The 26,451-nt window shown below is 43.4% G+C and overlaps 1 protein-coding gene and 1 long non-coding RNA gene across 3 annotated transcripts in view; both read right to left on the reverse strand.

The window, feature by feature from the left end:
- Positions 1 to 26,451, reverse strand: part of LOC133539194 (uncharacterized) — a 127,673-nt gene that overhangs the window by 34,836 nt on the left and 66,386 nt on the right. The window lies entirely within an intron of this gene.
- On the reverse strand, positions 9,182 to 10,745 carry junba (JunB proto-oncogene, AP-1 transcription factor subunit a). 2 transcript variants are annotated; one of them, XM_061881337.1, is made up of 2 exons: positions 10,587 to 10,745; positions 9,182 to 10,383 (listed from the first exon to the last, which is right to left on the reverse strand). In XM_061881337.1, the coding sequence occupies exon 2, from the start codon at positions 10,343 to 10,345 to the stop codon at positions 9,419 to 9,421; it is 927 nt and encodes a 308-aa protein (XP_061737321.1). In that variant the 5' UTR covers positions 10,346 to 10,383; positions 10,587 to 10,745; the 3' UTR covers positions 9,182 to 9,418. The 2 variants fall into 2 exon arrangements, with proteins under 2 accessions (XP_061737321.1, XP_061737320.1); XM_061881336.1 differs by having other exon boundaries at positions 9,182 to 10,728.

Genomic DNA, 26,451 nt, shown 5'->3' on the forward strand with positions numbered 1-26,451 from the left:
CGTCATATAGAAATATATGTAGTGTTCATCGTGCGAGGCAATGCAAATTAAACAATAAAAAACACAAATAACGGTTTGAGTTGGTCTAGGTTATTTGAGACTTTTATTACTGACGGACTGGTGTTGCAGTGTGACTGCAGCCGGGAACATAAGCAAACCCTCGTCTCCATGGCAATGTCTCTGTTGCTTTCACTCATTTGCAGCTTTTCCACTAATGCAGGGGTAGGCAACTCAGAATGTTGAAAGAACAATTTTGGTTCTTTCAACCAAGTTGGTGTACATGTTAATCAATTCATTGTAAAACCAGGCTGAAGTTGACCTTAAAGCAGGGTCAACTTTTTTTGGGCTCAGGGCCCACATTGGCTTTTGAAATTTGACGGATGCATTTCAAAGCATATATCTGTTGGAACTAAGTAGACTTGCCAAACATCTATTTTTTCAACAATATCCTATCGGACCTCAAAGAAACAGAAAAATGGTATTACAGGGTAAACACATTCTTTTAATGGTCGCAGTGTTCTTGATCTCCCTTTTTTTGCCGGTGTCTCAAAGTCTAGTATCAGTTTTGTTGTGGCAATTCTCAAAACAGATCTTGGCTCAATTTGGTTCTATTTGGCGGGCCAGATAACAACGCTGTCAAACGCCATTCTTATAAAACTTGTGGGCCACACTAACATTACACTTTCATATTAAGGTGGGGGCCGCAAAATACCGTCTTGCGGGCTACAATTGGCCTGCGGGCCGCCTGTTTGAGACCCCAGCCTTAAAGCCTAATAGGAGAGTGAGTAGCTACTCCCCGTCTGGCTAAGAGCTTGACTTTATATAAATAAGTGCGTCCATCTTGCTCAGAGGTCACAATGTAGCCAGACGATAAAACCTGCGAACAAAGGCATCCAAAACTGTGAGCTCACGTTAGAATGCATGAACATTATGATTTGACCTTTGGTATTGTTTAGTATAAGAATCTATTTAACATTTATAATTCCGGGTACTCCGGCTTCCTCCCACTTCCAAAGACATGCACCTGGGGATAGGTTGATTGGCAACACTAAATTGGCCCTAGTGTGTGAATGTTGTCTGTCTATCTGTGTTGGCCCTGCGATGAGGTGGCGACTTGTCCAGGGTGTACCCCGCCTTCCGCCCGATTGTAGCTGAGATAGGCGCCAGCGCCCCCCGCGACCCCGAAAGGGAATAAGCGGTAGAAAATGGATGGATGGATGGAATTCGGATAAGCGAAAGGTCCCATTACAATCTGAAGCACTTTGTGGTGCTTTTAATGTCATACCGTTTGGTCACCACTAGATGGTGCCACTTGTTTAACATTCGGGCCCTGAGTCCAAACAACACAACTTGATCAACCTTCCTGCCAAAAATGTAATTTATTTTTTAGCAAAGTTACTTTGAAGTACATCACCTGTTTGTGCAGTCAACATGTCTGAAAACTGTAGAGTTTATTTAATCCTGTTTGGCACGATAGGTTTACACTTGGAAAGGCAGCATACTAATAAAAGACTGATTAATGAGTATGTCTTAGAATGGAAATACAATAGAAATCTTTTCAATTGATTGATTAAAAATATTAGTAGTAGATTGCACAGTTCAGTACATATTCCGTTCAACTTGTTTAAGTTGGTGTACACGTTGATCAATTCATTGTAAAACCAGGCTGAAGTTGACCTTAAAGCAGGGTCAACTTTTTTGGGGCTCAGGGCCCACATTGACTTTTGAAATTTGACGGATGCATTTCAAAGCATATATCTGTTGGAACTAAGTAGACTTGCCAAACATCTATTTTTTCAACAATATCCTATCGGACCTCAAAGAAACAGAAAAATGGTATTACAGGGTAAACACATTCTTTCAATGGTCGCAGTGTTCTTGGTCTCCCTTTTTTTGCCGGTGTCTCAAAGTCTAGTATCAGTTTTGTTGTGGCAATTCTCAAAACAGATCTTGGCTCAATTTGGTTCTATTTGGCGGGCCAGATTCAAAAGACCAACGGGCCATTGTTTGCCCATCCCCGACCTAAAGTGTTAAATCAGAATCAGACATACTTTATTCATCCCCGAGGGGAAATTAAGAGTTAAAGTAGCACTGATAGTCACACACAAGGTGTAGTGAAATGACCCTCTACATTTGACCCATCCCCTTGTTCCACCCCTTGGGAGGTGAGCGTTCAATCATTTTGGTGATTTAACCCCCAATTCCAATACTTTGATGAGTTGTAATGGCCTAATGGGTTCCATTTTTGTAGTCTTTGGTATGACTCGGCCGGGGTTTGAACTAACGACCTACTGATCTCAGGGCGGACACTGTGACCACAAGGCCACTGAACATAATATAATCATGATATATTCTGAAAATACAGCTTAATAATTCATAAAGTGATATGTTGATTGGCAACATTAAATTGACTCGAGTGTGCGAATGTGAATGTTGTCTGTCTATCTCTGTAGGCCCTGCGATGAGGTAGCGACTTGTCCAGGGTTTACCCCGCCATCCGCCCAAATGTTGCTGAGATAGGCTCCAGCAGCCCCCATCTCCTGAAAGGGATAAGCGTTAAAATGGATGGATACAATTTTGAGGAAAATGATACTAACGATATGCTTTGCAAGTGTTTTTTATTTTTATTTTAAATACATAACTTCTTATCTATGCTGGTCTTGACTTGTTCAGACACTTTGACTATTGGATGGTCTCAAACTATTTTTTTTTTTTTGACACTTTGACACCCACTTATTAATTCACATCTTGTCACACTTATTTCAGTAAATTCCTAACCCAGTTTCTGTTGACAACAATCAACTTGCTTCACTGGAACTTTTATGTTTACCGTTTGGGAGAATTGGGGAATTCCCATCGCTCATTGACACACACACACACACACACACACACACACGCACACACACACACACACACACACACACATTCTTGTATTTGTTACCTTCTTGAGACCTCCAAAAAATGCATACCTCTTTAGGACCTCCCTTTCTAGACATTATATTATTTGTATTTACAACAATAATATATACATACTATGCAAATATAAAAAAGGTAAGCTTTTAGTTCATTGTTTTTTGTTTGTAATTGGTTTTTAATCTTCATAATTTACTTCAAGTTATTACAGTGTGACTCTATACATATTTATTTATTTGTATTAATTTTGACCAAAATGGGTGCATCTTAATATCTTACACACACCTATGACATATGTTAGGGGATCACTTGTAAAATCCACACACAATCATAACTTTGATAGATTTCCCCACCAGGGCTAAAAATGAGATCTGTACTTTTTTGTTTTTTGTAATGTGCTTAAGGCCGATGACAAACGAGTCACGGACCACAGATGACCCCGGTGCCGCACTTTGGGCAACCCAGCTGTTTAAGCTAACTGTTAATGGCCACTATAGTCTGAGTGGTCTTAATGAAATTAAACAATGGATGTCCGCTAACTTTTTGCAACTCAACGCCAAAAAAACGGAAATGCTGATTATCGGTCCTGCTAGACACCGAACTCTATTTAATAATACAACTCTAACATTTGACAACCAAACAATTAAACAAGGCGACACGGTAAAGAATCTGGGTATTATCTTCGACCCAACTCTCTCCTTTGAGGCACACATTAAAAGCGTTACTAAAACGGCCTTCTTTCATCTCCGCAATATCGCTAAAATTCGCTCCATTCTGTCCACTAAAGACGCTGAGATCATTATCCATGCGTTTGTTACGTCTCGCCTCGATTACTGTAACGTATTATTTCCGGGTCTCCCCATGTCTAGCATTAAAAGATTACAGTTGGTACAAAATGCGGCTGCTAGACTTTTGACAAGAACAAGAAAGTTTGATCACATTACGCCTGTACTGTATATACCTTTATATACATATATACATACATATATACTTATACTGTATATACCTTTATATACATATATACATACATATATACCTATACTGTATATACCTTTATATACATATATACATACATATATACCTGTACTGTATATACCTTTATATACATATATACATACATATATACCTGTACTGTATATACCTTTATATACATATATACATACATATATACCTATACTGTATATACCTTTATATACATATATACATACATATATACCTATACTGTATATACATATATACATGCATATATACCTATACTGTATATACCTTTATATACATATATACATACATATATACCTATACTGGCTCACCTGCACTGGCTTCCTGTGCACTTAAGATGTGACTTTAAGGTTTTACTACTTACGTATAAAATACTACACGGTCTAGCTCCATCCTATCTTGCCGATTGTATTGTACCATATGTCCCGGCAAGAAATCTGCGTTCAAAGGACTCCGGCTTATTAGTGATTCCCAAAGCCCAAAAAAAGTCTGCGGGCTATAGAGCGTTTTCATTTCGGGCTCCAGTACTCTGGAATGCCCTCCCGGTAACAGTTCGAGATGCCACCTCAGTAGAAGCATTTAAGTCTCACCTTAAAACTAATTTGTATACTCTAGCCTTTAAATAGACTCCCTTTTTAGACCAGTTGATCTGCCGTTTCTTTTCTTTTTCTTCTATGTCCCACTCTCCCTTGTGGAGGGGGTCCGGTCCGATCCGGTGGCCATGTACTGCTCGCCTGTGTATCGGCTGGGGACATCTCTGCGCTGCTGATCAGCCTCCGCTTGGGATGGTTTCCTGCTGGCTCCGCTGTGAACGGGACTCTCGCTGCTGTGTTGGATCCGCTTTGGACTGGACTCTTGCGACTGTGTTGGATCCATTGTGGATTGAACTTTCACAGTATCATGTTAGATCCGCTCGACATCCATTGCTTTCCTCCTCTCCAAGGTTCTCATAGTCATTATTGTCACCGACGTCCCACTGGGTGTGAGTTTTCCTTGCCCTTATGTGGGCCTACCGAGGATGTCGTAGTGGTCTGTGCAGCCCTTTGAGACACTAGTTATTTAGGGCTATATAAGTAAACATTGATTGATTGATTGATAATGTAGTGTATTTTTTCCTATGGTCACATATGGGACGCGGGATGTCTTACGTCAGCGCTGGAAGTCGTAAAATCAGCTGTTCACCTGGCGAGTGTTTTTCGAGGACGAATAGGGAAGTCTTTAGCTGCCGTCTTGTTTTATCATATACTCCTGCTTTTGCACTTGTCAATATTTACTTTTGTATTAAAATTAAAGTAGCAATGATTGTCACACACACACACACTAGGTGTGGTGAAATTATTCTCTGCATTTGACCCATCACTCTTGATCACCTCCTGGGAGGTGAGGGGAGCAGTAAGCAGCATCAGTGCCCGCGCCCTGGAAATCATTTTTTTTGTGATTTAACCCTCAATTCCAACCCTTAAAGGGGAACATTGTTACAATTACAGAAGGTTTAAAGCCAATAAAAATCAGTTCCGAGTGGCTTATTTTATTTTTCAAAGTTTTTTTCAAAATTTTACCCATCATGGAATATCCCGAAAAAAGTCTTTAAAGTGCCTAATTTTCGCTATCTGTAAATCCACCGTCCGTTTTCCTGTGACGTCACCTAGTGATGCCAATACAAACAAACATGGCAGGTAGCACAGAAAGGTATAGCATAGTAGCTCGGATTCAGACTCGGATTTCGGCGGCTTATGTGATTCAACAGATTACGCATGTATTGAAACGGATGGTTGGAGTGTGGAGGCAGATAGCGAAAACGAAATTGAAGAAAAAACTGAAGCTATTCGGCGATCGCCTTCTAACCAACGATTGCATCTTTTGACCACTGGACCAACTTAAATCTGTCGATTGGTAAGTGTTTGTTTGGCATTAAATGGGGGTGGAGTGAAAGGCTGGATGCAAATATAGCTACAAATGTACATACAGCTAGCCTAAATAGCATGTTAGCATCCATTAGCTGGCTGTCATGCCGTGACCAAATATGTCTGATTAGCACACAAGTCAATAACATTAACAAAACTCACCTTTGTGATTTCGTTGACTTCATTGTTGGAAATGCAACTACTTTGAGTGTCGCAGGATATCCACACATCTGTGTCGTAGCATCGCTATCGTCGGTAAAATGTGCAGAACAAACGAGGGACTTTCACATCTTTTGACCACTGGTGCAACTTGAATCCGTCGATTGGTATGTGTTTGTTTGGCATTAAATGGTGGTGGAGGGAAAGGCTGGATGCAAATATAGCTACAAATGTACATACAGCTAGCCTAAATAGCATGTTAGCATCCATTAGCTGGCTGTCATGCCGTGACCAAATATGTCTGATTAGCACATAAGTCAATAACATCAACAAAACTCACCTCTGTGATTTCGTTGACTTTATCGTTGGAAATGCATCTGCTTTGAGTGTCGCAAGATATCCACACATTCTTGCAATTTCTGCCATGTTAGTATCGATTAGCATGCCGTGCTAATTGATGCACACTCCACGTAAGACAACTTGAATCCGTCCCTGATCGTGTTGTTACAACCTCCGACAACACAGCGATGAGACATGATGTCTCCAAGGTACGGAAAACAGTCGAAAAAAACAGAAAATAACAGAGCTGATTTGACTTGTGTGTGTAATGTGTGAGAGAAAATGGTGGATTGCTTCCCAACGTGACGTCACGGGTGAAAGGTCATCGCTCCGACAGGCGAACAATTGAAAGGCGTTTAAATCGCCAAATTCACCCTTTTAGAGTTCGGAAATCGGTTAAAAAAACATGTGGTCTTTTTTTCTGCACCATCAAGGTATATATTGACGCTTACATAGGTCTGCTGATAATGTTCCCCTTTAACGGGTCCCATTTTTTGTATACAGTCTTTAGTTTGAACTCATGACCTACCACGCCTACTGCACTCCCAACAGGTATAAAAGTAAGTGCATCTCTATATTCCTTCAAAAGCGCTCTAAAACAACACCTCCAGGCAACTTCAACACTTTACTAAAACCCTCCTCCATTCACATCCCATCTCCCCGGATTATAAACAACCTAATGTAAATCAATCAATCAATCAATCAATGTTTATTTATATAGCCCCAAATCACAAATGTCTCAAAGGACTGCACAAATCATTACGACTACAACATCCTCGGAAGAACCCACAAAAGGGCAAGGAAAACTCACACCCAGTGGGCAGGGAGAATTCACATCCAGTGGGACGCCAGTGACAATGCTGACTATGAGAAACCTTGGAGAGGACCTCAGATGTGGGCAACCCCCCCCCCTCTAGGGGACCGAAAGCAATGGATGTCGAGCGGGTCTAACATGATACTGTGAAAGTTCAATCCATAGTGGCTCCAACACAGCCGCGAGAGTCCCGTCCACAGGAAACCATCTCAAGCGGATCAGCAGCGTAGAGATGTCCCCAACCGATACAGGCGAGCGGTCCATCCTGGGTCCCGACGAGCGGTCCATCCTGGGTCTCGACTCTGGACAGCCAGTACTTCATCCATGGTTATCGGACCGGACCCCCTCCACAAGGGAGGGGGGGACATAGGAGAAAGAAAAGAAGCGGCAGATCAACTGGTCTAAAAAGGAGGTCTATTTAAAGGCTAGAGTATACAGATGAGTTTTAAGGTGAGACTTAAATGCTTCTACTGAGGTAGCATCTCGAACTGTTACCGGGAGGGCATTCCAGAGTACTGGAGCCCGAACGGAAAACGCTCTATAGCCCGCAGTCTTTTTTTGAGCTCTAGGAATCACTAAATAATAATCAAATGTACTTCTAATGTATATATTGTACTTGTTCTTATGCTATGTGAACTCACTATGTTCTCTGCTGGCTGTACATATCCTACTAAATAAGACCTACACTGTTTCAATGTCCACATTTCTCTGTTGATGCAATTGTTGATGACTGAAGTACTGATATCAACCAAAGTCCCGGATTGTAAATAATGTAAATAATTCAATGTATATACTATGATGATTAACTTGTGTGATGACTGTATTATGCTGATAGTATATATTTGTACCATGAATTGATTAACGTGGACCCCGACTTAAACAAGTTGAAAAACTTATTGGGGTGTTACCATTTAGTGGTCAATTGTACGGAATATGTACTGTACTGTGCAATCTACTAATAAAAGTATCAATCAATCAATACTAATCTCATGGCGGACACTCTAACCCAGGGGTAGGGAACCTATGGCTCTAGAGCCAGATGTGGCTCTTTTGATGACTGCACCTGGCTCTCAGGTAAATCTTAGCTGACATTGCTTAACACGATAAGTAATGAATAATTCCGCTGGTAATCACCGTGTCAAAAATAACGTTCAAAATATAAAACATTCTCATGCATTTTAATCCATCCATCCTGTTCCTACCGCACCTGTTCAAGAAGTTGTATTAACGGTAAGAATGATTTTATTTATTGTTGGTTAAATTGGCCCTAGTGTGTGAATGTGAGTGTGAATGTTGTCTATCTGTGTTGGCCCTGTGATGAGGTGGCGACTTGTCCAGGGTGTACCCTGCCTTCCGCCCGATTGTAGCTGAGATAGGCGCCAGCGCCCCCCGCGACCCCGAAAGGGAATAAGCGGTAGAAAATGGATGGATGGATAGTTTCAGAATAACAATGTTATTAAAAAGAAAAAGAGACTTATTATACTCTAAATGTTGGTCTTACTTAAAAATGCTCGCATTTAGTTGTATTCAGTGTAAAAAAATATTATATATGGCTCTCATGGAAATACTTTTTAAAATATTTGGCTTGTATGGCTCTCTCAGCCAAAAAGGTTCCCGACCCCTGCTCTAACCACATGAACATTCTATCAACAAAAAACATATCAAGACTTTGGAACAATGTTCACAGACTTAAGTATTTGGATCTCTACGAGATGCAATGGTTTTACATTTTGGAACCATGATTTTGGTTCTAACTCGCTCACCGGTCCTCACATGGAAGGTACTTTTCCTTTTTGATGTCTCGAGATGGGTAGAAATATAAGAAGATACACACACACACACACGTGCACTCTGACCAGCATTGTAGGAGGGAGTTCCCGGAAATCTATTAGGCGTTGTGACGTTTGTGAGAAGCGCACCTTATAAGGAGTGCTCGTACGTCAATAGGAAAGAATGCAATCTGCTGTTTTGAATGTCAAGAAACTTTTAACTGCTGACAGGGATGATGATAAAGCGGCAAACCCGGGCAGTGTGAAAAGAAAAAAAAAACACATTTCTTAATTATAACTTTTCTTTTACTTAAATATATATATATACTGTACAAATACAAAAAAAAAAATGCCAGGCTCAACCTGACAAACAGAAATAAGTTACATGACAATGTACAAAATGTAAACAGTTCAAGTTCCAAAAATGCCCCAAAAGTATTTTTTTGTTTTTCTTGTACTTCAGCCTTAACAATCCCAGTTCTTTGCGCCGTCAGTGCAGTTCCAGTCCAGTGTTGTCGTCCTCAGTAAGACTTGACTTTGGGAGCCAACATGAGGTGACAGCCGCTGCTCACGTGCGTCATCACTTTCTGTTTCAGTTGCGCCACCTGCTCCCGCAGCAGCACCGCCGTGTTGGACAGGCCGGCGTTGTCCGTCTTCAGTACTTTCACTCGGTCCTCCAGACGCGCGATGCGCTCCAGCTTGCGCCGCCGACACTTGGACGCCGCCAGGCGGTTCCTGAGCCGCTTGCGCTCCGCCTTGATGCGCTCCTGGTTCTCCAGGTCGATGGGGGACATGGGCGGGGAGCTGTTGTCGCTGCTCTGCATGTCCGGGACCGTCTGGGGCTCCTCTTTCAGGCCGCCGAAGCGCGGGGCGTGGAGCCCGGCGTGGAAGGCGTGCGCCGAGGCCGCGGGGAGCTGCTGGTGGTGCTGGTGGTGGTGCTGGTGGTGCTGGTGGTGCTGGTACACCGGGTGGTGCGGCAGGTAGCTGATGGTAGTGGACGGGTAGCTGACCGCCGACGACAAGCCGGGGTTGGTGGAGCAGCTGCTTAAGTTGGTGTACTCCAGCGGTTCCGGCTGCATGGACGCCCCGAACACGGAGCCGGGGGCCGCGCAGGCGACGCCCCCGGTTCCGATGGACACGTTCGGCGGTGCCATCTGGTTCATCTTGTGCAGGTCGTCCAGCGCCTTCACGAAGCCCTCGGCGAAGCCCTCCTGCTCCTCGGTGATGCCCCGGTTGTACACGTACTGGCTGGGCGTCGGCGTGGTGGTGACGAGCCCGTTGCTGTTCTGGATGATCAGTCGCTCCAAATCGGGGGAAGCGAGCTTGAGAGAGCCGGAGGAGTCCGCCGCTGCCGCCGCCGCCGCGCAGTAGAACCCGGCGTCGGCGCGCAGGTGCTGCTGAGACTTGAAGTTGGAGCTCCGGTAAGGATCGGAGAAGTTCAAGTTCATGTTCTGCTTGAGCAACTTGTAGTCCGGCAGCGCTGCTCCTGGATGGCCATAAGCAGAGAGAAAGGAGTCGTCATAAAAAGGCTGTTCCATTAGTGCGGACATATTTGCGTTTCAAATCAGACAATTAGTTGGTGAAAGTGTCCCGACTTTTCACAGCAAGTCCCGCTGTGTTTAGGAGAAATCAAAACAGCAAAACTTCCAAAATAGTGGAACTCTACTATACCAAGTCGTCGATTTGTACCTTTAGTTGGAATCAAAGCGGAGTCCGGTAACTAACTCGGCTGTTTTCATTCCACTCGCGTGTCGCTGAGCTTTTATTGTCTTAATTCTGTCCGATCGTGCCTGTTTTGTGCTGGCTAGTAAAAAGCTGCCCGGCGCTTGCTTTCTTTTTATAGGCTCGGAAGAGCACCCATGATCCCAGGCGCTGATTGGTCGCCGGGGTCCGTGTAGCTCCGCCTCCAGGATGTCAAAACGTGTAATGACGCACGTTGCCAGGAACCACCGCTGTAAACACGGCGAGCCCCTTTTTTTTTTTTGCCTCAGGCGAGTAATTAAAAAAAGGTCAATCTAAAATAAAGAGAATATTTTACCAGGTTCCTAGATTTTTCGATGTATTAATTGCTCTCCTTACTCCTATCTGTCAATACAGCCTGCTGCTGAGTCATGGATCCAAAGTGATTCGGGATAGCCCTTATTTGGATATCCTGTCCCGCTGGTTCCTCCCTGACACAAGCGGGAAGCCAATCCCCTTCTGGCGTGCCTCCAGCCTGCTGGGATATGGGAGGCTGGCCTCCCTTGGCCTCAGGCAGGGGAGACTTGAGGTGAGGGTGTGTAAATAACTGGGCGAGACAGCTTCAAAGATGCATGAAGCACAATATAAGTCGTGGTGACAATTGACTTATATGTTCAGTGCGTTCGGTTAAAGGCCGACTGAAAGCCACTACTAGCCACCACGCAGTCTGATAGTTTATATATCAATGATGAAATATTAACATTGCAACACATGCCAATACGGCCGCTTTAGTTTACTAAATTGCAATTTTAAATTTCCCGGGAGTTTTTTCTTGAAAACGTCGCGTAATGATGACATCACGGGCTGCGCACACACACAGCTAAAAGTCGTCTGCTTTAACCGCATTATTACACAGTATTTTGGAGATCTGTGTTGCTGAATCCTTTGCAATTTGTTCAATTAATATTGAAGAAGTCACAGTAGAAAGATGGAGTTGGGAAGCTTTAGCCTTTAGCCACACAAACACACGGTGATTCCCTGTTTAAAATTCACGGAGGTGAAACTTTACTATGGATCACAGCGAACATGGATCCCGACCGAATGTCAACCAGCAGGTTTCGGTGAGAAAATTGTGGTAAAATTGGGTGTGAGTTTTCCTTGCCCTTATGTGGGCCTACCGAGGATGTCGTAGTGGTTTGTGCAGCCCTTTGAGACACTAGTGATTTAGGGCTATATAAGTAAACATTGATTGATTGATTGGTAAAAAGTTGCTTCTTACCGGAGAAAAGCTGAGCTTGTGCCACCCGTAAGGCTGCCGTCGACTTCCCCGAGACACTGCGCGTCAACACACCCGTGGAGACACACCTCCGACTATCAGGTACTATTAAACTCACTAAAACACTAGTAACCCAATAGAAAGATAAGGGATTTCCCAGAATTATCCTAGTAAATGTGTCTAAAAACATCTGAATCCGTCCCAATGCAATCGCGTTTTTTTTTCTAGTCCGTCGCTATCAATATCCTCAAACACAGATCTTTCATCCTCACTCAAATTAATGGGGAAATTGTCGTTTTCTCGGTCCGAATAGCTCTTTTTGTTGGAGGCTCCTATTAAAAACAATGTGAGGATGTGAGGAGCCATCACGCCAAATGTCTTCCCCCCGGGAGACATTTGGCGTGACAGCCCCTCTAATTGCACATTGTGTCAATCGTAAATAAAAAAACAAATACAATGATTTGCAAATCATTTTCAACCTGTATTCAATTGAATAGACTGCAAAGACAAGACTGTTCATGTTCAAACTGTTAAACGTTATTTTTTGCAAAAATTAACTCATTTGAAATTTGATGTCTGCAACATGTTTCTAAAAAGCTGGCGCAAGTGGCAAAAAAGACTGAGAAAGTTGAAGAATGCTCATCAAACACCTATTTGTGAGCAGGCTATTTGGGAACAGGTGGGTGCCGTGATTGGGTATAAAAGCAGCTTCCATAAATTCCTCAGTCATTCAGAACAAGGATAGGGCGAGGGTCACCACTTTGTAAACCAATGTCGAACGGTTTAAGAACAACATTTCTCAAAGAGCTATTGCAAGGAATTCAGGGATTTCACCAGCCACGGTCCGTAATATCTTCAAAAGGTTCAGAGAATCTGGAGAAATCACTGCACGTAATCAATGATATTACGGACCTTCGATCCCTCAGGCGGTACTGCATCAAAAAGTGCTATCAGAGTGTAAAGGATATCACCACATGGGCTCAGGAACACTTCAGAAAATCACTGTCAGTAACTACAGTTCGTCGCTACATCTGTAAGTGCAAGTTAAAACTCTGTTATGCAAAGCAAAAGCCTTTTATCAACAACACCCAGAAATGCTGCTAGCTTCGCTGGGCCCGAGCTCACCTGTGGCCCTGTGCCAACTTTTTTGCAATGTGTTTCTGCCATTAAATTCTAAGTTAATGATTATTTTCAACAACAAAAAAAAGTTTCTCTATTCAAACATTAATTATCTTGTTTTTGCAGTCTATTCAATTTAAGATAAATTGAACATAATTTGCAAATCATTGTATTCTGTTTTTATTTACTTATTACACAACGTGGCAACTACACTGGATTTGGGTTTTGTAACATGTAATTGTGCTTCTTTGGTCAAAATGTTGCATTGATTATGTTTTACAGGCCATCTTAAAGCCTCTTTAGGACGGGCCGTTTTGTGGTCTTATTTACGGGGCTCCACTTTGACAGCGTCTTCTCCCCGTCATCCATGTTGTAGTTTTTAGCGCTTCTATATGGAGTCTACTGGCAGATATAAGTTAGAACTATACGCCACTCTGTATTAGAAATGGCAGCAGCGGAGGAGGCATGTGCATGTACGAGCCAGTCTGCTCCACAACAAGAGGACAGAGAAAAAGAAGGAGCTTATTGACTTCAACTTCGGACTACAGTGGCGAACACGCGCAAAGCTCTATGGGTAAATCGTTACCATTTATTGAGATATCCACTGAGTTTACATCTTGGGAAAACGTCAGAAGTTGTGCAAATTCCAAACGGCTCGTTCAGGGGAAGTATGAAGGAAGGCAAGATTGTTTTATGAATATCTCTGCAACGCCACCATAGTTTGATTTCACATTTTCTGGACTTCTGCAGATTCTGAACACACAAAAACAGGTACTAATAGGTAAAAAAAAGAGTTGGTTTTGATTAATGTCTAGCATTAAAAGATTACAGTTGGTACAAAATGCGGCTGCTAGACTTTTGACAAGAACAAGAAAGTTTGATCACATTACGCCTGTACTGTATATACCTTTATATACATATATACATACATATATACCTATACTGTATATACCTTTATATACATATATACATACATATATACCTATACTGTATATACCTTTATATACATATATACATACATATATACCTATACTGTATATACCTTTATATACATATATACATACATATATACCTATACTGTATATACCTTTATATACATATATACATACATATATACCTATACTGTATATACCTTTATATACATATATACATACATATATACCTGTACTGGCTCACCTGCACTGGCTTCCTGTGCACTTAAGATGTGACTTTAAGGTTTTACTACTTACGTATAAAATACTACACGGTCTAGCTCCATCCTATCTTGCCGATTGTATTGTACCATATGTCCCGGCAAGAAATTTGCGTTCAAAGGACTCCGGCTTATTAGTGATTCCCAAAGCCCAAAAAAAGTCTGCGGGCTATAGAGCGTTTTCCGTTCGGGCTCCAGTACTCTGGAATGCCCTCCCGGTAACAGTTCAAGATGCCACCTCAGTAGAAGCATTTAAGTCTCACCTTAAAACTCATTTGTATACTCTAGCCTTTAAATAGACTCCCTTTTTAGACCAGTTGATTTGCCGTTTCTCTTCTTTTTCTTCTATGTCCCACTCTCCTTTGTGGAGGGAGTCCGGTCCGATCCGGTGGCCATGTACTGCTCGCCTGTGTATCGGCTGGGGACATCTCTGCGCTGCTGGTCAGCCTCCGCTTGGGATGGTTTCCTGCTGGCTCCGCTGTGAACGGGACTCTCGCAGCTGTGTTGGATCCGCTTTGGACTGGACTCTCGCGACTGTGTTGGATCCATTGTGGATTGAACTTTCACAGTATCATGTTCTCATATGTTCTCATGTGGGCCTACTGAGGATGTCGTAGTGGTTTGTGCAGCCCTTTGAGACACTAGTGATTTAGGGCTATATAAGTAAACATTGATTGATTGATTGATTGATTTCACAGAAATCTTCCGGTTGAACTTCTTAATCAAAAACTCACAACATGACCACTGTCTAGTTACACAGCATTCAATTGTGCACATCTGACTTGCTCTTCAGTGCAAAAATAGTTTCAAAACAAAAGCATGGATGTACTAACCTGGATTATACACCCTTTTATGTATTTATTTTAGATTGTGAGCCGCAGGAACAAAGATTTGTACAAACGCATTATTGTCATTGTAGTCAGGACGTAATTATCGCAGCAGCTCTGCCAAACAAAGCGCACGACACCAATGACACACCTCGATTTGACAAAACCAGTAAAGTTGGCACGTTGTGTAATTCGAAGATAAAAACAGAATACAATGACTTGCAAATCCTTTTCAACTTATATTCAATTGAATAGACTGCAGAGACAAGATATGTAATGTTCCAACTGAGAAACTTAATTTTTGGGGGGTAAAAAATCATTAACTTAGAATTAGAAAAAGTTGGCACAGGGGCAGTTTTACCACTGTGTTACATGGCCTTTCCTTTTAACAACACTCAGTAAACGTTTGGGAACTGAGGAGACCAATTTTTGAAGCATTTCAGGTGGAATTATTTCCCATTTTTGCTTGATGTAGAGCTTAAGTTGTTCAACAGTCTCTGTTGTCGTATCTTAGGCTTCATAACGCGCCACACATTTTCAATGGGAAACAGGTCTGGACTACAGGCAGGCCAGTCCAGTACCCGCACTCTTTTATGAGGAAGCCTCGCTGTTATAACACATGGATTGGTATTGTCTTGCTGAAATAAACAGGGGCGTCCATGAAAAAGACGGCGCTTAGATGGCAGCATATGTTGTTCCAAAACCTGTATGGACCTTTCAGTATAAATGGTGCCCTCACAGATGTGTAAGTTACCCATGCCTTGGGCACTAATACACCCCCATACCATCACAGAAGCTGGCATTTGAATTTTGCGCCTATAACAATGTGGATGGTTATTTTCCTCTTTGGTCCAAAGGACATGATGTCCCCAGTTTCCAAAAACTATTTGAATTGTGGACTCGTCAGACCACAGAACACTTTTCCACTTTGCATCAGTCCATCTCAGATTGTCAGGACTTGGACTATGACTTGGAGATAGTTTGTTTTCCAACGCAAAGGGAAATTTGCACGAGCCAGACGTGAATGGGAGTACATTTTTATTAAACAATCTAGTAAACTAAACAAAAGGCAAACAAAGGGCGCGCACAATGGCGGAGAACAAACTTGGCTAATGAAAAACAAAACAAAAGACCAGTACAAAGGTTACAAACTATAAACATGAACAAAAACACTTGCACTATGACATGAATAACGAAACTTACGTGGCGTGGACAAAACAAACAGCATGGTATGGCATGAAGGAGTTGAGGGATATGTGGGAAGTTGCCAGGCCGACTACCTGGTAACTGTGGCTTAAATAATAGACTATGAAAATCAACAAACAGGTGTGAGGGCTGAGGACAGGGGGCCAGGTGAAAATTAATGAGTTGTCATGGTAGCAACACAAACCAGGAAGTGCAAAACAGGAACTGAGTGTCCAAAAAACAAAACATAAGATGACCAAAACATAACGTGATTCCATGGGCGTGACACAGATGAGCTCGAGCCCAGCGAAGCCGGCGGTGTTTCTGGGTGTTGTTGATAAATGGCTTTCACTTTGCATAGTACAGTTTTAACTTGCACTTACAGATGTAGTGACAGACTGTAATTACTGAGAGTGGTTTTCTGAAGTGTTCTTGAGCCCATGCGGTGATATCCTTTACACACTGCTTTTTGATGCATTACCACCTGAGGAATCGAAGGTTCGTAATATCATCGCTTATGTGCAGTGATTTTTCCAGATTCTCTGAACTATTCCTTGCAATAGCTTGTTGAGAAATGTTGTTCTTAAACTGTTGGAAAATTTTGTCACGCATTTGTTCACAAAGTGGTGACCCCCGCATCATCCTTGTTTGTGAATGACTGAGCATTTCATGCGAGCTGGTTTTAATACCCAATCATGGCACCCACCTGTTCCCAATAAGTCTGTTCACCTGTGGGATGTTCCAAATAAGTGTTTGGTGAGCATTCCTCAACTTGCTCAGTCTTTTTTGCCACGTGTGCCAGCTTTTTTGAAACATGTCGCAGGGATCAAACTCCAAATGAGCTAATATTTGCAAAAAAATTAAGTTTTCCAGTTCAAACGTTACGTATCTTGTCTTTGCAGTCCATTCAATTGAATCAAGGTTGGAAAGGATTTGCAAATCATTGTATGTTGTTTTTCTTTACGGTTTACACAAAGTGCCAACTTCAATCAATCAATCAATCAATCAATGATTACTTATATAGGCCTAAGTCACTAGTGTCTCAAAGGGCTGCACAAACTACAACACAAACCACAACGACATCCTCGGTAGGCCCACATAAGGGCAAGGAAAACTCACACCCAGTGGGACGTCGGTGACAATGATAACTATGAGAAACCTTGGAGAGGACCCCATATGTGGGCAACCCCCCGCCCCCTCTAGGGAAACCGAAAGCAATGGACGTCGAGCGGGTCTAACATGATACTGTGAAAGTTCAATCCATAGTGGATCCAACGCAACCGTGAGAGTCCAGTCCAAAGTAGATCCAACACAGCAGAGAGAGTCCCGTCCACAGTGGAGCCAGCAGGAAACCATCCCAAGCGGAGGCGGATCAGCAGCGCAGATATGTCCCCAGCCGATACACAGGCGAGCGGTCCATCCTGGGTCCAGGCTCCGGACGAGCGGTCCATCCTGGGTCCCGACTCAGGACAGCCAGCACCTCATCCATGGCCGCCGGACCGGACCCCCTCCAGTGGGACAGAGGAGAAAAAGAAACGAAATGGTCTAAACAGAGAGTCAATCAATCAATCAATGTTTACTTATATAGCCCTAAATCACTAGTGTCTCAAAGGGCTGCACAAACCACCACGACATCCTCGGTAGGCCCACATAAGGGCAAGGAAAACTCACACCCAGTGGGACGTCTGTGACAATAATGATTATGAGAACCTTAGAGAGGAGGAAAGCAATGGATGTCGAGCGGGTCTAACATGATACTGTGAAAGTTCAATCCACAATGGATCCAACATAGTCGCGAGAGTCCAGTCCAAAGCGGGTCCAACTCAGCAGCGAGAGTCCCGTTCACAGCGGAGCCAGCAGGAAACCATCCCAAGCGGAGGCGGATCAGCAGCGCAGAGATGTCGAGGCGGATCAGCAGCGCAGAGATGTCCCCAGCCGATACACAGGCAAGCAGTACATGGCCACCGGATCGGACCGGACCCCCTCCACAGGGGAGAGTGGGACATAGAAGAAAAAGAAAAGAAACAGCAGATCAACTGGTCTAAAAAGGGAGTCTATTTAAAGGCTAGAGTATACAAATGAGTTTTAAGGTGAGACTTAAATGCTTCTACTGAGGTGGCATCTCGAACTGTTACCGGGAGGGCATTCCAGAGTACTGGAGCCCGAACGGAAAACGCTCTACAGCCCGCAGACTTTTTTTGGGCTTTGGGAATCACTAACAAGCCGGAGTCCTTTGAACGCAGATTTCTTGCCGGGACATATGGTACAATACAATCGGCCTCCTCAGTAACGGGGATTTTCCGATTGTTTGTTTGTTGCTTTGATAAACTGCACGCATCATAGTTAGCCACCTCAGTAAAACACATGTCCAACTCTGAAACACTCAAAGGCTAGAGTATACTTTTTTGTGTCTTTTTGAAATGTAGAGGACATAATGCGTGAACAGAACTTGCCAAAAGAGTGTGAATTAAAATAAATGAACGTAAAAATGTCAAACATTGAGCCAACATCTCGTTCTTCTCCGTCAGTTTAATGACGGTTCCACCGCTTTTTTGTTAAGCGTTTTACTGCCACATGCAGAACTGGAGCGTAGTACAACACACAACTTCCAATAAAAAACTATTATTTACAAATAGCTTGGGCTTTGTCCTCTTGTCTGTTTTCCCCAAGTCGTGATCAGCACAGCTGGAGTCTACCACTATCTGGCATCCTGTGTAAGCCTTGGGGGAGGTCAAGGTGTCCTCGCTACAATGGCGTGTCACTTGACTTCCAAATGACAATACGCTGCCTTGCAAACCCTTCCATTTGTTTCCGTCGACTCCTAAACAAAACACAATGTGTGTTATTAAAGGGCCGATGTAAACAAAAGTCTGAGGTCTGTCAAGAAAGGCACGTCTCTTGAGACGAACACCTGCTAGATAATGGCCTCTGACTCATCTCCCAGTGGGCCGCGCGCCCACAGATGTGCCCGTGCACGCTCCCACATTTTGGCCTGTCTTCCCAATCTTCTGTCTCCTGATGTGAAGGTGTTTAACATGACCTCATTTGTTCAGCCAAATATTTGATGGCAGGAAACTGCATGCGTGGTAGCCAATAAAAAACACTGTTTAACAGCAAACAAGTCATCTTTATGAGGAGTCATCAATTACATTTACTCATCTACTTTGCAGAATTGGCCATGCTGCATGTGAACGCAGAGTAAAAACAAAAAAAAAAGGTAGCACATGGCACGTGGTGTCGTTCGTAAATAAAAACAGAATACAATGATTTGCAAATCCTTTTCAACTGCAACGACGAGGTAATTAATGTTCGAACTGAGGAACTGATTTTCCATCCATCCATCCATCCATTTTCTACCGCTTATTCCCTTTCGGGGTCGCGGGGGGGCGCTGGCGCCTATCTCAGCTACAATTGGGCGGAAGGCGGGGTACACCCTGGACAAGTCGCCACCTCATCGCAGGGCCAACACAGATAGACAGACAACATTCACACACTAGGGACCATTTAGTGTTGCCAATCAACCTATCCCCAGGTGCATGTCTTTGGAGGTGGGAGGAAGCCGGAGTACCCGGAGGGAACCCACGCATTCACGGGGAGAACATGCAAACTCCACACAGAAAGATCCCGAGCCTGGATTTGAACCCAGGACTGCAGGACCTTCGTATTGTGAGGCAGACGCACTAACCCCTCTGCCACCGTGAAGCCCAGTAACTGATTTTCCATCCATCCATCCATTTTCTACCGCTTATTCCCTTTCGGGGTCGCGGGGGCGCTGGCGCCTACCTCAGCTACAATCGGGCGGAAGGCGGGGTACACCCTGGACAAGTCGCCACCTCATCACAGGGCCAACACAGATAGACAGACAACATTCACACTCACATTCACACACTAGGGACCATTTAGTGTTGCCAATCAACCTATCCCCAGGTGCATGTCTTTGGAAGTGGGAGGAAGCCGGAGTACCCGGAGGGAACCCACGCAGTCACGGGGAGAACATGCAAACTCCACACAGAAAGATCCCGACCCTGGATTTGAACCCAGGACTGCAGGAACTTCGTATTGTGAGGCAGACGCACTAACCCCTCTGCCACCGTGAAGCCCAGGAACTGATTTTATTTTTTCAAATAATCATTAACTTAGAATTTATTGGCAACAACACATTGCAAAAAAGTTGTCACGGGGGCATTTTTACCACTGTGTTACATGGCCTTTCCTTTTAAAGGCCTACTGGAACCCAGCACAGTCTGATAGTTTATACATCAATGATGAAATATTAACATTGCAACACATGCCAATACGGCCTTTTTAGTTTACTAAATTGCAATTTTAAATTTCCCGCGGTGTTTCTTGTTGAAAACGTCGGAATGACGTCTCGGGTTGTAGCGGACATATTAGCCCAGCACCACTTACGGCTAAAGGCATCTCTTTTCATCGCATAATTACATAGTCATTTTTTACATCTGTGTTGCTGAATCTTTTGCAATTTGTTCAATTAATAATGGAGACTATAAAAAAACAATGCTGTTGGTGGAAAGTGGTGGATTGCAGCTGCCTTTAGCACAGAAACACAGCCGGTGTTTCTTTGTTTGTTGTGAAGCTTTAACACAGAGCGGTCAAGCAAACATGTTTCTCTACGTCAACCAGCATGTTTTTGGATAGAAAAAATGTGATATTAAGTCGGCTCTTACCGGGGACATCAGTGGATTACTGGACCTCCTCCTGCAGCAGCTGTCAAAAAAGGCAGCTGTGGGCTTGGCTCCTCCATGGCTTCCATCAAAGACACTGGCGTTCACCGCAGCCATTCGACTTTGAGGTATGACTTTACAATCTCACTAAAACACTATTAGAACAATAAGCAGATAAGGGAACTTCCAGAATTATCCTAGTAAATGTGTCTGATTACATCTGAAACACTCACACTTCCGCCGCCCGGAGCCGTCGCTTTTTTTTTTCTTTTTTTATTTTGTGCTTCACTCTAACTTTCCTTATCCTTGACAAATCGTTCATCCTCGCTCAAATTAATGGGGAAATCGTCGCTTTCTCGGTCCGAATAGCTCTTGCTGCTTGAGGCTATGATTATAAACAATGTCAGGATATGAGGAGCCCTCACACCGGTGATGTCACACGCACATCGTCTGCTACTTCCGGTACAGGCAAGGCTTTTTTATTAGCGACCAAAAGTTGCAAACTTTATCGTCTATGTTCTCTACTAAATCCTTTCAGCAAAAATATGGCAATATCGCAAGATGATCAAGTATGACACATAGAATGGACCTGCTATCCCCGTTTGAATATGAAAATCTCATTTCAGTAGGCCTTTAACAACACTCAGCAAATGTTTGGGAACTGAGGAGACCAATTTTTGAAGATTTTTAGGTGGAACTATTTCCCATTCTTGAAGTGAAGTGAGGCCCTGCGATGAGGTGGCGACTTGTCCAGGGTGTACACCGCCTTCCGCCCGATTGTAGCTGAGATAGGCGCCAGCGCCCCCCCCCCGCGACACCCAAAAAAGGGAATAAGCGGTAGAAAATGGATGGATGGATAGCGCTTTTCTCTAGTGACTCAAAGCGCTTTTACACAGTGAAACCTGTCATGTCCTGCGATCATATTTTATTTAGTTATGTTCTGTTACCTCAAGACTCCATTAGTTCCCCTTTTTTCACGCCCTTGTTTTGTCACCATGGCGACCCATTAGTTTCACCTGCCTCATTTGTTTGGATTCACACACCTGTCTTAATCAGGGGAGACTATTTAAGGCTGTCATTTTCAGTTAGTCTGCCTGGCGACATCACTCTTGTTTTTGCTCTGTCCATGCCAGAGTTCATCCTGATGTTCATTGTTTATGCTGCTTTGCTCATGTCACAGTAAGTGTTGTTTGTTTTATGTTCATAGTTTATGTTAAAGTATTAGTTTTGTTCCCTGCGTTAAGTTTTGTGCCTCCACTGTGAGCGCTTTTTGTCTGTAGCTTTTGAGTTAAGATGAAAATCATGTATTTACCTTCAACAGTGTAATCCGTTTGCATCGCAGAAGAACAAATCTCGCAGCAAGCTGCGACCCCCCCATTATGACAAAACCAAATATCTAAGTTACATTTAAACCAGTGTTGGTGACACTGGGAGAAAGTGTCTTGCCCAAGGACACAACAGCAGTGACTAGGATGGCAGAAGCGGGGATCGAACCTGGAACCCTTCAGTCGCTGGCACGGCCACTCTACCAACCGAGCTATACCGCCCCACATTCTTGCTTGATGTACAGCTGAAGTTGATCAACAGTCTGGAGTCTCCATTGTGGTATTTTAGGCTTCATAGTGCGCCACACATTTTCAACGGGAGACAGGTCTGGACTACAGGCAGGTCAGTCTAGTACCCACACTCTTTTATTAGGAAGCCACGCTGTTGTAACACGTGGCTTGGCATTGTCTTGCTGAAATAAGCAGGGGCGTCCATGATAATGTTGCTTGGATGGCAACATATGTTGCTCCAAAACCTGTATGTACCTTTCAGCATTAATGGTGCCTTCACAAATGTGTAATTTACCCATACCGTGGGCACTTATAAACCCCCTTACCATCACAGATGCTGGCTTTTGAACGTTGCGCCTGTCTGGATGGTTCTTTTCCTCTTGTGTCCAGAGGACATGACGTCCACAGTTTCCAAAAACAATTTGACGTGTGGACTTGTCAGACAACAGAACACTTTTACACTTTGCATCAGTCCATCTTTCTTCGGGCCCAGCGAAGCCGGCAGCGTTTCTGGGTGTTGTTGATAAATGGCTTTCGCTTTGCATAACAGAGTTTTAACTTGCACTTACAGATGTAGCAACAAACTGTAGTTACTGGCAGTGGTTTTCTGAAGTGTTCCTGAGCCCATATGGTGATATCCTTTACAAACTGATGTCACTTTTTGATGCAGTACCGCCTGAGGGGTCGAAGCTCATGGGCCTTGCCACATGCGTACAGTGACTTCTCCAGATTCTCTGAGCCTTTTGATGATATTACGGACCGTAGATGGTGAAATCCCTAAATTTACTTACAGTAGCTTGTTGAGAAACTGTTGGACAATTTGCTCACGCATTTGTTCACAAAGTGGTGACCCTCGCTCCATCCTTCTTTGTTGCTTTTATACCCAATCATGGCACCCACCTGTTCCCAATTAGCCTGTTCACCTGTGAGATGTTCCAAAAAAAGTGTTTGCTGAGCATTCCTCAACTTTCTCAGTCTATTTTGCCACTTGTGCCAGCTTTTTTCAAACATATTGCAGGCATCAAATTTCAAATGAGCTAGAATTTGCAAATATTTTTTTTTCCAGTTTGAACATTAAGTATCTTGTCTTTGCAGTCTATTCAATTGAATATAAGTTCAAAAGGATTGGTAAATCATTGTATTCTGTTTTTATTTACGATTCACACAACGTGCCAACTTCACCCGTTTTGGGTTTGGTACTTTGCATAACTGCCTATGCTACATATATTTAAAGACTCATCTCTGCTTTGTTGTTAGTTCTGCAATGGACTGGTGACCACTCCAGGGTGTACCCCGCCTCTCTCCCGAAATGATATGGCATAGGCCCCAGTTTACCCATGACCCTAAGCAGTATAGAAAATGCACGCATGGATCGGTGTTTCTGTGCTTGATACACAATGCCTTTTTGTTCCAGTTTTCCCACTATATATCTTTTTCAAAATACAGTCGTCACTCCATAATTGGTTATGAACATGACCAAGATAAATTATTTTCCGCAAAGTAGGACTCTATAATTATAAATCAAATATTTTCATATCTAGAGCATTAAAACCCTTAAAAAATAATATTCTTAACATTATGAGAGCCCTCTGGTAGGAAATAACACACTTTTAATCCAATATAGTAATGCTGGCTGAGGCTGAGCCAATCAGTGGCCACGATACTTAACAGTACACTTTGATTGGTTTGGCCAACACTAAAGTAGTATTGATCATTTTAGTTTGTTAAGCCATTTTATGCTTGAAAATCCAACCATTTTCTACCGCTTATTCTGGAGCCTATCTGGGCAACAATCGGGCAAAAGGCGGGGTACACCCTGGACAAATCGCCACCTCATCGCAGGGTCAAATGCTTTATTTAAAACCCAAAAAGTACAATAGGCTTTAAAAAAAATCCCCCAAAATTTGAAATATTGGAAGGGCAACATGGCGAGGAACAACGAACTGTATCTTTATTGTCAGCATTTTTCCATTAAAACATACAAACATTGGATTATGTGGATTATACTTGTATAGCACTTTTCTACCTTCAAGGTACCCAAAGCGCTTTGACACTTATTCCACATTCACCCATTCACACACACACATTCACACGCTGATGGCAGGAGCTGCCATGCAAGGCACCCCAAAGCTGTTACATATACGGTTATATTCCATCCATCCATTTTCTACCGCTTATTCCCTTTGGAGTCGCGGGGGGCGCTGGTGCCTATCTCAGCTACAATCTGGCGGAAGGCGATGTACACCCTGGACAAGTCATCACAGGGCCAACACAGATAGACAACATTCACACTCACATTCACACACTAGTGTTGCCAATCAACCTATCCCCAGGTGCATGTTTTTTTGGAGGTGGGAGGAAGCCGGAGTACCCGGAGGGAACCCACGCAGTCACGGGGAGAACATGCAAACTCCACACAGAAAGATCCCGAGCCTGGGATTGAACTCAGGACTACTCAGTATTGTGAGGCAGACGCACTAACCCCTGTTTCACCGTGCTGCCCATGCTACTGTAATATTGTATATGGTATTTGGGATTTGTTATATATTGTATATCCATCCATCATCTTCCGCTTATACGAGGTCGGGTCGCGGGGGCAGCAGCCTAAGCAGGGAAGCCCAGACTTCCCTCTCCCCAGCCACTTCGTCTAGCTCTTCCCGGGGGATCCCGAGGCGTTCCCAGGCCAGCCGGGAGACATAGTCTTCCCAACCTGTCCTGGGTCTTCCCCGTGGCCTCCTACCGGTTGGACGTGCCCTAAACACATCCCTAAGGAGGCGTTCGGGTGGCATCCTGACCAGATGCCCGAACCACCTCATCTGGCTCCTCTCCATGTGGTGGAGCAGCGGCTTTACTTTGAGTTCCTCCCGGATGGCAGAGCTTCTCACCCTATCTCTAAGGGAGAGACCTGGAAACTCATTTGGGCCGCTTGTACCCGTGATCTTATCCTTTCGGTCATGACCCAAAGCTCATGACCATAGGTGAGGATGGGAACGTAGATCGACCGGTAAATTGAGAGCTTTGCCTTCCGGCTCAGCTCCTTCTTCACCATAACGGATCGATACAACGTCCGCATTACTGAAGACGCCGCACCGATCCGCCTGTCGATCTCACGATCCACTCTTCCCTCACTCGTGAACAAGACTCCTAGGTACCTGAACTCCTCCACTTGTATATATTATATAATAATTTAATATACTGATATAATATGTCAGTATATATTATATACTGTATTATAATATGTAAATAATACAAATGTTTTTTATTGCTACTTTGGTACATTTTTAGTCTACTTTATACCTTTTGTTTTCGCCCTCTTTTTGTGCCCTTGTGTGCATTATCCTTTCCATCCTGACCCTTTCCATCCTTTGTAACTGAGCTACTGTATGGAACAATTTCCCTTGTGGATCAATAACGTTTGTCTAAGTCTAAGTTTAAGTTCTAACAAAGTTCTCAATTTTTACTGTGACACGGACCCATACATAAAACGAGCCGTTGTCCGCAAATGACCCTTGAGCCTCGCGTTGGACACCCGTGGTTTATGTATTTCAGCAGGAAGGGGAAGTGTTACCAAACATGGGAAAAGTGTCTCCGAGCTCATAATAGTCGTCTTAGCCTTGTGGCTACAGGCATGACTGGCGCTCGTCAAAGGCTGGCCTGCAACCTTCCAGGCCTCCCCTTTCACCACAGTGTTAATGCACACTCCCCAGACTTGTGGAAATGTCCAGAACCGCTCGTATTTGACGAAAGAAAACCACTTTCTGTCTTACCCTTTTGATCCAGGTGGTGACATACCAGTTTATGAGACAATAAAAGCTCCCATTTGTATTAAGTGGACTACAGTCTCAAAAAGTTGCAAGTTTTTACGCTGCGGTTTATTGTTAGATAAGAGTTCCTTCCTGGACTTTTGGACCCACACTTCAACTGCTTTAGTGCGATGCACAACGTCAGTTTGTGGAAATAAATTATGGCAAGGATTAAGCAAATAAATCAAACAATGTAATTATATATTCCACTTCAAGAAACTTTTCAAACTT

The sequence above is a fragment of the Nerophis ophidion genome, linkage group LG20, assembly GCF_033978795.1.
Source record: "Nerophis ophidion isolate RoL-2023_Sa linkage group LG20, RoL_Noph_v1.0, whole genome shotgun sequence".
Taxonomy (NCBI): Eukaryota; Metazoa; Chordata; class Actinopteri; order Syngnathiformes; family Syngnathidae; genus Nerophis; species Nerophis ophidion.

Excerpts from the sequence above, each read along its gene's own strand:
- junba (XM_061881336.1), bottom strand. The coding sequence starts at position 10,447 with ATGTCCGCACTAATGGAACAGCCTTTTTATGACGACTCCTTTCTCTCT.